Below are 14,513 nucleotides of genomic sequence, written 5' to 3' on the forward strand. Positions count from 1 at the left end.
TATTTAAGTTGCTATATATCGAGTTTACAATAATCCGCTAAATATATTCATATTGTGTTATTTTAAGCTTTAATTGTAATTAAAATAAATTAATTAACTGTGTAAATAAAAACGCATATACATTTGTATATACTACACAAGATAATATAAATGATTCATCGCGAGAACGTCTTCGAATTCTCTTTCTCTCTCTTTTACGATATAACAAATTATACGAATAAAAAAATAATACAAGTAACAGAGAAAAGTCCTCGTAAAAGATTTTATAGATCGTAATATATAATCGTCAAGGTGATTTTGAACGTTCGATCCCGCGCGGACGTTCGCATCGGGAGAGCGATTCGCGGAGTTCAACGACCGCGCGCATTTTCGGAGCACCGAGTACGTGAGCGCGCGCGCGATTTAATTCGTTGCACGGCGTGGCGCGGCGGGCCGGGCCGGGCCGGACGCAGGGCGGCGTAATATATCAATTGCAAAAAGTAATATTGATAAATGCGCAAAGTGGCGTCGCGTAAGCGCAGCCGGGCCGCCCGTGTGTACGCGCACACCCACGTACCCTGGCCGCGCGCACGTGTACGTGTGCACACGTACGGGGGAATACGCGCGAGTATGCACCGAGTGTGCCGAAAAGCGCGTAGGACGCGGGGCGCCCCTGGCGGCGGACCGTGCAAGTGACCCTCGCGGAAATAATTATCGCGATTTATGTTATTTGCAAATGTGATCCGGGGGCGCTTAATTAATTAGGCGATGCCGAATAACGGCGATTAACGACGACGGACGGGCTCCTGGGGGCTATCCGGCTACGCCACGTGAGTGGAGCAGCGGCGGCCGCGATACGGGGTGAGTGTACCGCTCCGAGAGTACGTCGCGGTGTCCCCCCTGCGCGTTGTCGGAAGGGGGGCGGTGGCTCGCTCGCGGCCGAGCACTTTTTTATCGGTTCCGCCGGCTCGCTTCGGGACGATAACAATGGCCGTGCCGGGAGAGTCGTGCGGCGAGCGCACTCGGCGTCGTCGCACTCCGGACGCTCGACGACGACGACGACGACGACGACGACGATGATGACGTACGATCGCGCCGTGTCACCGTCGTCGACGGCCGACTCGCTCGAGCACGGCGAACCGCACCGATTCGGTGAATCTCGACGGCCGGCTTCGCGACGAGGCACTGCACTCGAGTTCCGAACAGCGAGACTCTCGGCGCGCAACGTCCTCGATAATGTCCGCTGACGTTCACCCGCGAGATCCCGACGACTCTCCTCCGCGGAGTCGTGGAATCGCGCGCGATAACGGATGAAGGGGGAATTATCAAGGCGTCGATTGTATCGAGCGTTGGCTGACTGTTAATTGTTTATTTGTGTACGTTTATTTTTTATTTGTTATGTATACATTTCTTGTTCCTTGGGGACTAATCTTTCTTGTTACACACCAGTGTCATGTGTGATATAGAATTACGATTTTGAATATCTCAAGAATATCTCATCTTTTGAATATATCAAGAGTGGATTTATATATTTATATTTATATTTATATTTATAAGGAGATTTTATTGCGACAAGAGGTTTACGTATCCAATTATATATGCACTCAGGATGGACTTGGCGGAAACTATGAAGAACATTGTTGCCAAAGGTATGCAAACCGAAATGGGTCCACCAGGTGGAGGGTCAAGCTACTCTGCTGCACCAAGCAGTGCCGGCTACGTCACAGAGAAAATATACATGTTGTTACAAGCATATTTACAAAATAAGGGATGGAATCCTAGTATCGAGTTTCTGCAATGTTTTTCGGAATTTAAAGATGCCAGCATGATGCCGAGCACTGCTTACTTACAGTAAGGATAAACAGTTTTGTTACATATAATTTATTTATGTAAATTTATGTGAACATTTGTTATATTTCATCTATTTATAGGATGATGGCATCTCGAGTAGCATTGGATTCGCAGGGAAGACTAGTCCTCAGAGAGAATGGAAAGATAATACTTCCCTATGAACACTTTGCTAATGCTGTTATGTTGAAACATATGAATGGGCCGCATGGTTTACATTTGGGTTTGGAAGGTACAGTCAGAGCAGTCATGGAGTCCTATACTATTGGAAGAGAATGTTTTGGAATGGAAAAGGAATTTATCATAGAAGTCGTGCAAAACTGTCCCAATCCCGCTTGTCGTTATTACAAAAATCAACTGGAACTCACTCAAAAGATGGGTCACATGGCACCAACTTATATCCAGGAAAATGAAGCGACTGCATCTCTTTTGCGTAGCGGTTTTCCACATAGTACAGATTTTCAGGCAGTGAGTGAAATTCTCATGTGATATTTTCTATTTTTTACTTGCTATTATGTGAGCTAAGCTTTTTAATTTAATATATATTTCTAATATATACATATATATATATATATATATATATATTTTTTTTTTATTCATTTATTTTTTACTTGTAGACATTAGGTAGTGCTAATCCGAATACACATATGGGAGGAGGATCTGCAGCAGATTTAGCAGAAATAAGAGGTGCTGGCAATCAAATGAATCTTCAACGTCCTCCAAGCCGTCCATCATTAAATATTCCGCATCGGCCTGTATCGCAAGAGAAAAAAGTGCCATCTGGCAAACAACATTATGAATCTCTAATACCCAACATACCAATTTCTGATCATAAATTGACAGATTTCTTACGCAATAATTTGGATAACTTGGACAATCTCACTGGACTTGGATTAGGAAACTTACAAGGAATAGGAGGTGCCAATAAAGATCTGTTGGCATTGCACAATGGTGCATGGCCTTTAGAAAATGAAAAGGGATCTCGATCATCGTCTGCAAATTCGGAAGGTGATTACTAGTATAGTGATAATTAATATATACAACATATATATACACGATATAATGTACACTTTTTAGATGTATTCTAAAAAATATTAAAATTATATTAATGCATGTGCTGGATTTTTATTTTATTGTTTCAGGTGGTCAAGAGAAAATTGTGCGTGCTTTTGCAGAGGTGATGAAGAACATGGCAAGGATGAAGGCCTGTGTACGGCCGGCGATGTGTAAACCATACGGCAAGCAATCTGAAGCTCTGCAGAAAAGTAATTTCAATTCTTTACAAGTTGTTTTTCTCCTTTATTTTTCTTTTTTTCATCATGAATTTATTGCACTGTGAAATTTCATATCGATTCTCTTTAATGAAGTAATTTTACAGATATTTTTATATTGTTTATTTCTAATTGCAGCATTGGTCGATACAATACAGCTTGTACAATCGTTGAGAAGCTTCTTGCCACCTCCACATATACCAGTTTCGAGCTGGAAGAATGAAGATAAACACCGATTAGATCATACTGGTACTCCTTACTTGTCATCATTGTGAGTTTTAATATTTATAACATTATTTAATATTTAAAACTTTAGCTCTATTGTTTATCCATTAATATATTCTTCTTATCTTTTTAACAGAAAAGCTGGTGGAATGGAAGAATTATGCGAGCAGCGTAAGTTAGATTAAGCATCGTCTTCGCTTCACTCGCGACAGACCAAGTTTCGTCTTTTTGCGCTCTATGATGTTCTAGTCACAAGATGTTTATTGATTAGCTGGGTGTTTCGTATCTAAACAACCCGATGGATTGCTCAAAAAAGTTGTTGGCGTTTAGGACTTCAAATACTAAGAGACAAAATGAGTCATGCGTGGACTGTGATAAACGTGAGTAGCGAGAAAAAAAAAAGATTTATATGTAGGACTAAACTCACACCGCGTCATTTTAGGGATTCTTACTAGCTTTATTTCATCGCTGTAATTTGACTTTGTATTGTAATTGCTCTGCCTATGGGGCTTATTCGGTAAATAATATATCAATTAATCCCGCGTTATATATGCCGAATATCATGATTGATGCTATGACGCAAGTAACGCAGTATGAACAGCATTTATATTTTACTGTATCAATTTAATAATTTTGCCGCTTGTGTTCCAACGATTACCTGATTAATAATATATCGCATAAGACTTTTTTATATACTATGTATAAAATTGTTATATAAGCTTAAGTCTCGGAATAAGAAGCAAAAACTAAATTGGCCTGGTACAAAAGCTTTTACTATTAATTGATATTTAACGTTCGCAGCATAGATGCATAAGAGAACGACAATGTTCTTAATTACCAAGTTTCACGTTATTTTGTTTCATATGTTTTTAACTGTTTGTTTTATAAGATATATATTCTTTACAGTAACTTTCAATTAATATTAAGGCGGAGTGTGTTATTTAATTAGTGAAAAAATTACTGTGTGTTCAATTTATGTGTATATATTTTCTCCAAAAAGGTATGAATGTGTTATTATTTATTTTTAAGGATAAAATGAATATATATATATTGTTGTTATTTCTAAAACTATTCGCTAATCGAGCACGCGAGTACGAATGTTAAAAGCTGTGCACTATTTCTTAAGCTCCATGGGCAGTATATGCGGTGTGCACGTAAAAAGTCATTGGTCAATTCATAGATATTTTTTAAGAAACAGATTATTTCTTAATATATATATAAATATCTATATATACATATATATAGTAAAAGAAAAGAAACGAAAATCGTTGCGTCATTAGGAAATTTTGAAAGGATTTTGCATTGACGCTCAAAGACTTTTCACCGTGCACTAAGTATTATCATGCAGAAACGTTTTTACTCTTGCGAGATAAAAACTACGAATTGGAGGACTGCGTTTGTGATTTCGATCGATCGCTGCCTCGAGAATAAATGGCATATCGTAACACTTGCAGGAATAAAATCGTTTTCCACTCGGTTGTTATACGCGCATATAAACGATACGAGATAAAATGTTTCCTTCTTTCTCGATAATGTAAAGTAATAGACATTCGTCTTTGAATGTGTAAGAAGCGATGTATACCGCGAATGGAAAATAGCGCGCGGCACTCGAATGCGTGGGCTGTGTTTTGTGGGGGCTGTATGTGTATATCTGAGAGAGAATGCAGAGTTTTGGCTATCAAATAGCAAAATTTTATATGAATGCGGGTATGTTGAAGATGTCTTTCTATATACATGTATCTGTTATATTTACTACACACGTATGCAGCGAATGTGCCGATCAATTACCATTTTAGGAGTCGGATCCATGATCTGTGCAAAGTATTAATATTTGTTTGTTTTGTTATTTTTGTTTTCTCATCATATTATTAATCTTTCATATTATAAACATTCATGTTATATTTTCTCTCTTTCATTCTGTGTAGTTATCTGTGTAATTAGAAATGGGATGCATGCAGATATATGATTAACAAGTCTGAAAAATAATTTTCTCAATAGCAGTATTCTTTATTTATTTTTCACAGGGAGTGATTGTTTAAACGAACGCAGATCCGGCTTCTATAGACTGCGTTTTTGTTGACATGCATATACGTATATATATATTGACAAAGAGGCTGCTGCAATATGGTTCATAATTCGACGATAACTTGTTGTACACCAAAGTGTATTTCCAATAACTAGATAGACTTATTTCTTATAGTAGTTATTTATTACATAAAAAAAGAAATGCAAACGTATTATCGTTTGTCTTGCAATTGGTCGGTCGTATAACCAATGCACAATTAAGCATATCCATGACTAAGTCGCTGCAATTTATGCCAAATGGAGAAAAGGGAGCGCGGAAACAGAGTCTGAGGAGATAAAAAAAGAGTTGATCTGACATACAAAATAGAATCTCGTGAGACATATATTGGAGACTGCGTTCGAGGTAAACTTATAATCCATCTTCGCCTATTAATTATTTGAACACAATTATGCAATTGCTCAAAATATGTAAGGAGAAGTGTATTTTCTCAAAGCAAAAGTTGTAAGACTGCAGTAGGTTTTTTACTCTCCATTTTACATTTGTTCTAGACTTTGAGTCTAATGATATCGTCGCGTCGCGCGGCGTTTTACGTTTTTAAATTAAATTATCATTTTAAAGTCTAAAAAAATTCGTTACCCGTTTTGTAAAGATTAACTTGATCGTTGTAGTGTCACTGCGACTCATTAATTTTATCGCTATAGTGTCACTGTCACATACACACACACACACATACATACATACATACATAGAGTAATTTTAACATTCTTCTTTGAGAACACGATTTTTGTTCATTTAATTGTTCATCATTATAAATAATTAGCGAGACATACTACAAAGATTTGAATTTTAGAGGGATGTTCTCGAACGGAGTCGAGCAACAAGGAAAAGGATAAAAGAAGACGAAATACAGATTTTGTTTCCGGATCTCGTTATTCTCGTTATTATCTATACCATAGAAAACCGTGTACACCGTGTTTCCGCACCGAATTCGACATTAAGATGATAAACGATTGTAAAATGCGCACTGTTGTGCCGATCCGTTGTTCCCTTTTTAAACTCGGATCGCCAATCAATATTCGTACACCAAACGCTAACCGCTGTGTCTGCACATTAAGCTCGTCGTCGCTTGCCAGTATTGCTCTTCTGTATTCTCGCATAATTCTAACTCATGACAGCAATTATTAAAGTTTTTACAAGTGTGAAAGAATTGTTTCGCGTATTATTCTCTTTCTTATTTCTCTATTTATACCTTTCAACCCCTTTTTTCCCATGTCTTCTTTATTCACAATCTCTTCCGCATAGTCTGCTAGGCTTTAAAGACTAAAAGTTTTTTTGCAACGAAACACTATTGTCTATCGCGACAAATTCGCAGGATCGTGTATTAACTGGCTGCGCCTCCAACACGAAGATCACATCGTCCAGGAAGTAGTACGACTGTCCCAGATCACCTTCGCAGAGGTACGGCAGTTTGCTCCAGACGAGGCATCGCAAACCCACCGGAGCGAAAACTCTGTCGATTAGTCCGGCTATTTGAGCCTCGAGTCCATTTCCTCGAACCGGCAGATACTCCGACGGTTTGTGATTACCCCTCTCACCGACCTCGACATAGGGACTGAACGGCAATACCAGAGCGACGACTAATCTGCCGCCAGGAGCCAGCGAGGTTCTCAGTAGCCTCAGCAGGGTGTTTGGACGGTCACAACGGTCGAGAAGATTCAGACAGAGAATGACATTAAAGGGGCCGGCTTCCTGATGCCATCTCTCCACATCGAGTACTCTATACAAAAGCGTGTAAAAACCAAGATATGTTTAGAGAGAGATTTTCTGCATCTCGGATTACTTATATGTTTACAGGTTTGTATGTAATTCTTAACTCTAGCATTCTGTCTTACTTTATTTTTGTTTTAAGAAGAGATATAGAAAATCTCAAAAGACGTTTGATAGACATACGCGGAAAAATTCCCATTAATAACAATAACTAAAAATAAAATATTAATCTCTTATTATTATTTATTTTTAAATCATCTTGTTAATAGTTTAATAAGTTTTTCATTAATATAATAAATACATGTGTGAAAATTATCAGACTGAGATTATTTAGTCTGATGATTTAGTTTGTGTGTGTGATTTTGTAATGATTTAGTTTGATTCTGTGGATTTTTCAGAAAACCAATTTTAATTCAATCGTTTTTTTATTTTGAATAGGCCATAATTATATAGTTAAAAAATCGATATTTCCTCTAAAAAAAGTTCCTTCAAAGATAATCTAAATTCTAGATGTTGAGTTAATCGGCGGTGAAAATTGAGCTTGTTTTCCCCGACAAAATGTAAATAATTTTTCAGAAACGCGAATATCGAACGATAGAAGTCTAGTCTCCTGCTAATTTTACGCGAAACAACCGGAGAATATTCGTGAGTAGGATTTCTATAAAATGAGTTACGAATCCGTCGCGTTATTCCACGATTCATTTAAAATTCGAATAGTGACCAAGAGCAATTCGGCGATGGTGTCCGTTGATAGCGTAAAGTTCTACTCTAATCACCGCAAATTTGTACTCTAATCAATTCGGCGCAATGAACTTGTCACTTGGCGTTGCCGTGTTGATGATATTTCGCATCGACATATAAGCGTGTCGACGAGCGTGCTGCTTTTATATACATCATCTGGCGCGAGAATGAACCGAGCCAGACGATCAATTATCTTATCTCACTTTATAATGAGACACACGTTTTTGAGATAACCGTAATAATACCACTCGTGATAGCCCCTCAATTCGTTCGGGAACGACGCGCATAATCGCGCTCGCTTACATTATCGAGAATCTGTATCGAGTAACCGCGAACATCCGCACACTGATCTCTTATTGATCCGATTCGCGTTACATTCATTTGCATAAATTGAATGCATCCTTTTTCTTCTCTCTTGACATAATCTTCCTATAAAGAATTAGATATTTGCGGTTGTACAGAACAATCCAGATTCACCAGAATCCCTTTAAATGATTTCCCTTTCTATGATTTTTTTCACAGACGAATGTTTTCACGATAATAATGTCAAGGCAACAATAATTATTCTGTTATAAACCATTGAAAATTGAGAGATTTTTGAGAATATAGCTTCAAGGATAATAGATAACAAAACCTTATCATTCGTTTAATTGCAAATAAATTTTAATTTGTTAGAAATTTAAGAAAAATAAAAAAGAAAAAGAAAATTGTGGATCTAGAAAAATTGTCGTGATGTAAAAATTCCAAATTGATTAAGAATCAATCGCGAAAAATATCGTTGAATAGAATAATCTGTAAATACAATGCAATTATTGTCATGTATGATAGTATAAATAAACGTAGGAATTTTAAATAATTTTCACAGGAATGAGAATATCAAGTAGAATATTGCATTTTAAACTGTGATGCTAATAAAATACGTATCGCGCGAATCTGTGTGTCACCGAGAAAATGCAAATACACGTTCAAGCAATGGAGATTCCACCGCCCACCTTTGGTCGCTCGTATTCGATTCGAAGAATGTAATCTGTTTCACGTTCTCGCATATGCGATTCCGCGCTCGCAAAGGAGCTTTGTAGTTGAAAAATTCTCGCCCAGTCAGTAGGGATTCTTTCCGAGATATTCGGATCGAATAGCCTTTGCATATGCACATACGATGACTGTAATAACGATTGATTTCGTAACATTTTTTGCTTGATTTTAAATACATTAATATCAAATTTTTTGTTGCTTTTTTACTTAAATTTTACTTAATAAAATTTATCTATTATAAATACAAAAATATCCGCAAAATACACAATGACAGTAAATCTTTTAAAGCCAATCTTCAATTTTTAGAAATTGAAGATTGGCTTTAACTACATTTGTAGAAATTAAAAAATCAGAATAAATGTGTATAAATAACATATTTCGTATGTTAGAAATTTTAATTCAAATAAAATTGAGTCAGGCGATTGATTGTTATAACTGTAATAATTTATTATTATTATCGATTTTTGATTGTAGACTTTTCTAGTGAGATAATTTATTATTATTGTTAGTGTTATTACTCTACTTTTAAAAATCGAGGCAATATAAAAGAATTCAGACGCGCTGTCGTTTAATATAATTTACATACGTGAATTTCCTCTTCGCCAGAGCCCATCTCATGGGGGGTGAAATATCCGTGGCATACACCTTCTCGAAGAGATGCGCCACGTGGGCGGTGGTTGCGCCATCACCTGCCCCGAGGTCCACTAAGGAATGCCAGGGGCCCGTGAAGCCGCTTGCGTCCATTAGCTTTTGAAATTGCTCGCTGGAGAACACATGCATGGAACCGCGACCGAGCAATCTGCGACAATTCGAAAATAATTTTCATTATAAAACCTGTACATCATTCAGGGAGTTGAAAGATATCTTTTTTATCACTTTGTGCAATGATTTATATTTAATTATTTTCGGATTAGTAATTATTAATATAAGTATAAACGACAAAAGATAATAAAGATATATAGATATTTTAGTTTTATATCGTTGTTTAATTAATAATGTAAATTGTATAAGTTATAGAAGTAATTTTAGCATTGGAAAAGACATACAATTATATATATTTCAAAATTAATAATATAACGAGATAAATTCGTTGAAATAAAAAATTCGTTTCGGTTTGACAAGTAATTTTTTTCTCTGTAGTTTTTAAGATAAAAACTATGCTTAAGCAACATGAATATCCACGTTAATACAGATGTTTCAATCGAATAAAATTTATCTACATTTATTTCATTAACTTCTCTTAAGTTATATTTTTTTGCTCTTTAAAAATATCGGACAGGATCCGATCTTGCGGTCCTTCGCTATCGATCGATCGAAGAAACGAACACCTGCATATAGAAATCGAATCCCTGAGGCATCTCCGAAGCGGCAGCAGGTTGCTCCGCGGAATTCGTCGATGTCATCCTAGGGTAGGGGGAGGAGAGAGCGGAGCGTGCGAGAAGAGGACAGGGGGAATACGGCTGGCTTCCACCCCCATCCCTCCAGGCTTCTCCTCTCGTGTGCGGAGGCATCATGAGGAAAAAGGGGCGGGTTCATTTGAAAATACCGGAGTCGTCGCGACGTCGCGCGGCGCACGGTGATCCATCAATGCCGCGGAACGCGGGATTTTGATCGTGAATTCGGTTATCCCCGGCATTATAAATAAGGCGATGGTGGTCCAGAGGCTGCCCTCCTCCCACTCATCCTTTCCAGCGCTTCCTTTCCTCCGTCCGTTTCGATTCCTTTTCTTTCTCCTTTCGGTTTCCTCTTTCCTTCTTCCGCGCCGCCCGTTCGGCCATGGCCGGTGCCATCAATTAACGAGCACCTTCTGGCCCCATTGAATAATAAACAAGAATAAGAAAGAGAGCGAAGAGAAACGGAGAGCACGGCGAGAAACAGGGACGGAGAAGGAGGCAGAGGCAGGGACGACGGAGGGAAACTCGCGGACCCGGTTGGCGCATTGTTCGTAGTATCGTCCAGCTTCTCTACCTTGTTTTTTTTCTGCGGATCCTTAAGTCACCCCTCTCCCTCCCCGATCTTCCTTCCTCCCGCTCCTCAGCATCGTATGTCGTTCTCTCGTTCCTATTCTTATTCCCATTTTCTCTCCTCGTTTCTCTTTCTCGTATTCTCCCTTCCCTCCCTTTCTCCTATTCTCTCTGTCTCTCTTCTTCCCTCTTTATCTTCCAATTTCTCCTTTATACATGTATCTTCTTTCCTCCACGTACCTTCTCCTTTTCTGAGCTTGTTTCCATTGTCAGCCACTAGCAGCAATCTCAGTACAGTCACATCGTCTTCGCAATCTCCGTCGCGAATTCCGAGTGGAAAAGAGCGAAAGAGAAAGATAGAGATAGAGAGGGAGAGACACATTCACGCATACGCGTGCGTGTGGCCCACGGTGATATATATGCGCGGTCCACAAATCAGGCCCCGCAGATCGCAGCGGCTTCGTCGGCGGCGCGAGCGACAATTAATTCGCCGCTTTTGCTCTCCCCGGCTCCATTGTATGCGCATATCCACTCGCATACAATCCTCTCCATCCCGCTTCCCCGATCCTTCCGCCATATCTTCCTCCTCACCGCGATTCCGAACTTCCTCCCGTCTCTCTCTCTCTCTTTCTTCTTCAAGCTCTGCGTGTTCTGTTTTATCAGACCATCTTTTTTGTCTCGTTCGAACTCCTCGGAAGCGATGGGGCGAATCCCGAGCCGTAAAAGCGCGGCTTTAATTCGGGTCCGGCGTCATGCGGTCTAGCTACGCGGTCACGCCGTGTTTAAAAAGAGAAATGTCGAGAAACGCGGGGCGATTATATCTGAAAATACAGAATGACCAATCTTTCTCTATCTCTCTCTCTTTCAATCATATATCAGAAATTTGTAAAAGATTTTGAACTTGTTATCAAATTTTTGCAAGAAATGTAAATAAAAAAATTATAATTCTTATTTGTTAGAGATCCTACAGTTACATTTGACATAATAAATTTCAGAAAATGTTGAATCTAAAAACATTTATAAAATTTTTTGTATGTTGGATGATGATATGTACGAAAGAGTATCCAAGTATACATTTTATTTTAAATAATTAATTTACCATAATATCGTTGTTTCTAATAAGATTAAATTTTTACATATATGGAAAACATTTCTTATTTCCAAAATGATAAGAGCATAAATTCATAGATATCATAAATATAAGTCTCACACGCAATTGAAGATTTCAAACATGTTTCAAAAGATATCATCAGAGGATCCATTAATCGTCTTTAATGAAAAAAATCAATTGTGTAGATTAGAAAAAGCGTACCGCGCTTTCGAAATAAAAATCGAAATTAAGTTCGACAAACTTTTTGCTTTTTAATACTCTTAACGCACCACTTATGTATTTATATACATTTAGAGATGCCAATTCCAAATCGATTTAGGGGGTAGATGCCATGGACATTGATAGCCCGCTTGCTGGCGGCGAGGACAGGATAGCGCCATGTACGGCCGATAAGGATCTCCCCGCAGGACGATTATTTACAATTCCAGCCACCCACTCTCTCGGCCCGGGCGGTGCTTCAATTTTTGTCGCCGGACCGAAGCTTAAAGCTTGGCTTTTATCGGAGCGAGGGGGCCCCGTGCCTCGCCGCGCGCGAGGTCCTCACGATCGTAAAATAGTCCGGAGAGCGAGCGAGTAGTGTTAAAGAGGCGCTCGGCGGAGGATCGTTTACCTAATAATAGCAATAATATGTAAATGCGATACGTATCGAGCCGCCATCGAAAGAACGCGCCGCGCGCTAAGGCGCCATTGTTTGCAAATCCTCGGTCGAGCGAGCGATCCGGCGAGATCGGCACTCGTGGTTGGCCCTTTCTTCTCCTTCTTCTTCTTCTTCGCTCGATGCGATTTTCTTCTTTCACGCGCGCGCGAATATATCCTCACCGGATATTATGCGTGAGCATAATCGCCACGCGCGAGCGATATCGACTCGCGGACGCGCGATGCACCTTGGGCGTAATGTAATCGAAGAGGATGTCAAATATCAGATGATTTACTGTTATCGGTGTCATTATTGACCCCGCATTAGGCGAAATAAATTTTAAGATAAATCTTGTGTGTGTTCTGAGATACCATCCCTCTGAAAAATCGTCATATCTAATTTTTTTATCTTTTTGATCGCCCCTTAATCAGTCATGAGTTATTTACGTAGGATCTATCTTTGTATATAATATATTCTCATTATAAATTGACATTTTTAGTATTGAAAGATAGAAGAATTTACGGAACTGCAAGACTATTAAATAATACAAATAAATATGTGTCCTTTTTTGCATTTATTGCATCGAAAATTATATCGAAAGATTGCGTTAAGGACATCGCGCGTTAGGATTGTACATTTTAAAGGGTTATAAGATATATATATATATATATATATATATATATATATATATATATATGTGTGTGTGTGTGTGTGTGTGTGTGTGTGTATAGCCACTCTTAACTTAACTCGTATTCAATATTTGCCATAAAATGTATATAAAGAACTAGTATTAACATTAAGTCCAAGATATATTTTTTTTTCTCTTACGAGCAGTAGTGCCAGAAAGAGGGCGCTAGCTCTCTGATTGTGTGTGTTTGAGCTGCATCCTCTTCTTGCACCACTGTTTTATCAGTTTAATTTCTAACAAACTGAATTTAAAATAATTTATTCAATAATCTGGATTGAATTTATCCAATAATCTTGTGGGAATTCAGAATATTAAACAGACTTTTGAAATTAGATGGAAAAAATTTTAGACGACTTGGTGCTGGTGAGTTTAGTATTATTAACCAGAAAATTTGGTAAATTTAACAGGAAGAAATTAATCAGAATCATCTGGTAATTCCTACAAGAATTCTGGTTCGTCCATTTTCCAACAGACATACTGGTTGAATCTACCAGAATTCTAATTAATGCAACCAGATCTTTTTCTCAGTGCGGTGTACAGATTCTACAGATTCTGTAAAACACTACGATATTTTTGAAACTATCAGTTATTTCTAAATAAGACGCAAATTAGATCATCTTCCACAACCGACATGGATTTCATAAAAAAGCAACCGCTTTAGTACGCTCTAATGAGCGATATTGCTTTTTAAAGTTCAGTTTCTCCAGGTTTTGGCCGCCATGTTGGGTCCGCCATATTGGTTTTTCAAAAAGACCAGAGTTAAAACGAAAGTACATGCATATAGCTATAAAATGAGCCCTAAAAGAAATTTTTCGGTTGCCCCCATTTTTGGACAGGAGGGGTGTCGTCCGATTTGACAAAGAATGCCCCATATATATATATATACTCCTGGACAAAATTAACGCATAATTTTTTTTCACTTTTTCTTTAAAATTTTTCGTTAAAATTTAAATATCAATTTTTATAGAAAAAGTGGAAAAAAACTATGCGTTAATTTTGTCCAGGAGTATATATATATATATATATATATATATATATATATATGTATATATAGTACCTATATATACGATAACTCGATTGGATCTCGTCACGCTCGAGAGTACGCGCGACTCGAACGACCATTACGTATTCACGTCATTAAGTGCGCGAACGAAATGTAATTCTGTAATATGGCGCGGGACGGAACTTTTCAGAGTTCGTCCTGAATGGATTAATGAACCGAGT

General features: G+C 38.1%; 2 protein-coding genes across 6 annotated transcripts in view; one reads left to right on the top strand and one right to left on the bottom strand.

Annotated features, from left to right (window-relative positions):
• Nucleotides 1-630: 630 nt before the first annotated feature.
• Nucleotides 631-6,556, top strand: LOC145966661 (uncharacterized). Of its 4 annotated transcripts, none has more exons than XM_083090930.1 (7): nt 631-1,355; nt 1,588-1,830; nt 1,911-2,295; nt 2,445-2,835; nt 2,970-3,092; nt 3,237-3,369; nt 3,460-6,556. In XM_083090930.1, exons 2-7 carry the CDS (start codon nt 1,589-1,591, stop codon nt 3,506-3,508), a joined length of 1,323 nt encoding a protein of 440 aa, XP_082947056.1. In that variant the 5' UTR covers nt 631-1,355; nt 1,588; the 3' UTR covers nt 3,509-6,556. The 4 variants fall into 4 exon arrangements, with proteins under 4 accessions (XP_082947056.1, XP_082947055.1, XP_082947059.1 ...); XM_083090929.1 differs by having other exon boundaries at nt 631-840; XM_083090933.1 differs by lacking the exon at nt 631-1,355 and adding an exon at nt 1,390-1,497.
• LOC145966662 (protein-L-histidine N-pros-methyltransferase) overlaps nt 3,223-14,513 on the bottom strand; it is a 38,483-nt gene continuing 27,192 nt past the window's right edge. Inside the window, exons 3-5 of one of the 2 annotated variants that reach the window (XR_014437118.1) lie at nt 9,476-9,688; nt 6,599-7,126; nt 3,223-3,309 (exon numbers count right to left, since the gene is read on the bottom strand). Coding sequence is in view for 1 of the 2 variants with exons in the window: in XM_083090934.1 (XP_082947060.1) it covers nt 6,670-7,126; nt 9,476-9,688 (670 nt within the window). In the remaining variant the exon portion in view is untranslated. Of the gene's footprint in view, nt 3,310-5,306; nt 7,127-9,475; nt 9,689-14,513 lie in introns of those variants that run through there. The other variant, XM_083090934.1, reaches the window with a different exon arrangement.

Source organism: Camponotus vicinus, unplaced genomic scaffold (genome assembly GCF_025532165.1).
Source record: "Camponotus vicinus isolate PSW18456_S1 unplaced genomic scaffold, iyCamVici1.0 SCAF_2, whole genome shotgun sequence".
In the NCBI taxonomy this organism is placed as follows: Eukaryota; Metazoa; Arthropoda; class Insecta; order Hymenoptera; family Formicidae; genus Camponotus; species Camponotus vicinus.

Bases quoted from the DNA above. Each gene is read 5' to 3' on its own strand.
- LOC145966661 (XM_083090930.1), top strand. From the start codon at position 1,589: ATGGACTTGGCGGAAACTATGAAGAACATTGTTGCCAAAGGTATGCAA. The intron at 1,831-1,910 runs GTAAGGATAAAC...ATCTATTTATAG, and splicing joins CCGAGCACTGCTTACTTACA to GATGATGGCATCTCGAGTAG. The intron at 2,296-2,444 runs GTGAGTGAAATT...TTTTACTTGTAG, and splicing joins ATAGTACAGATTTTCAGGCA to ACATTAGGTAGTGCTAATCC.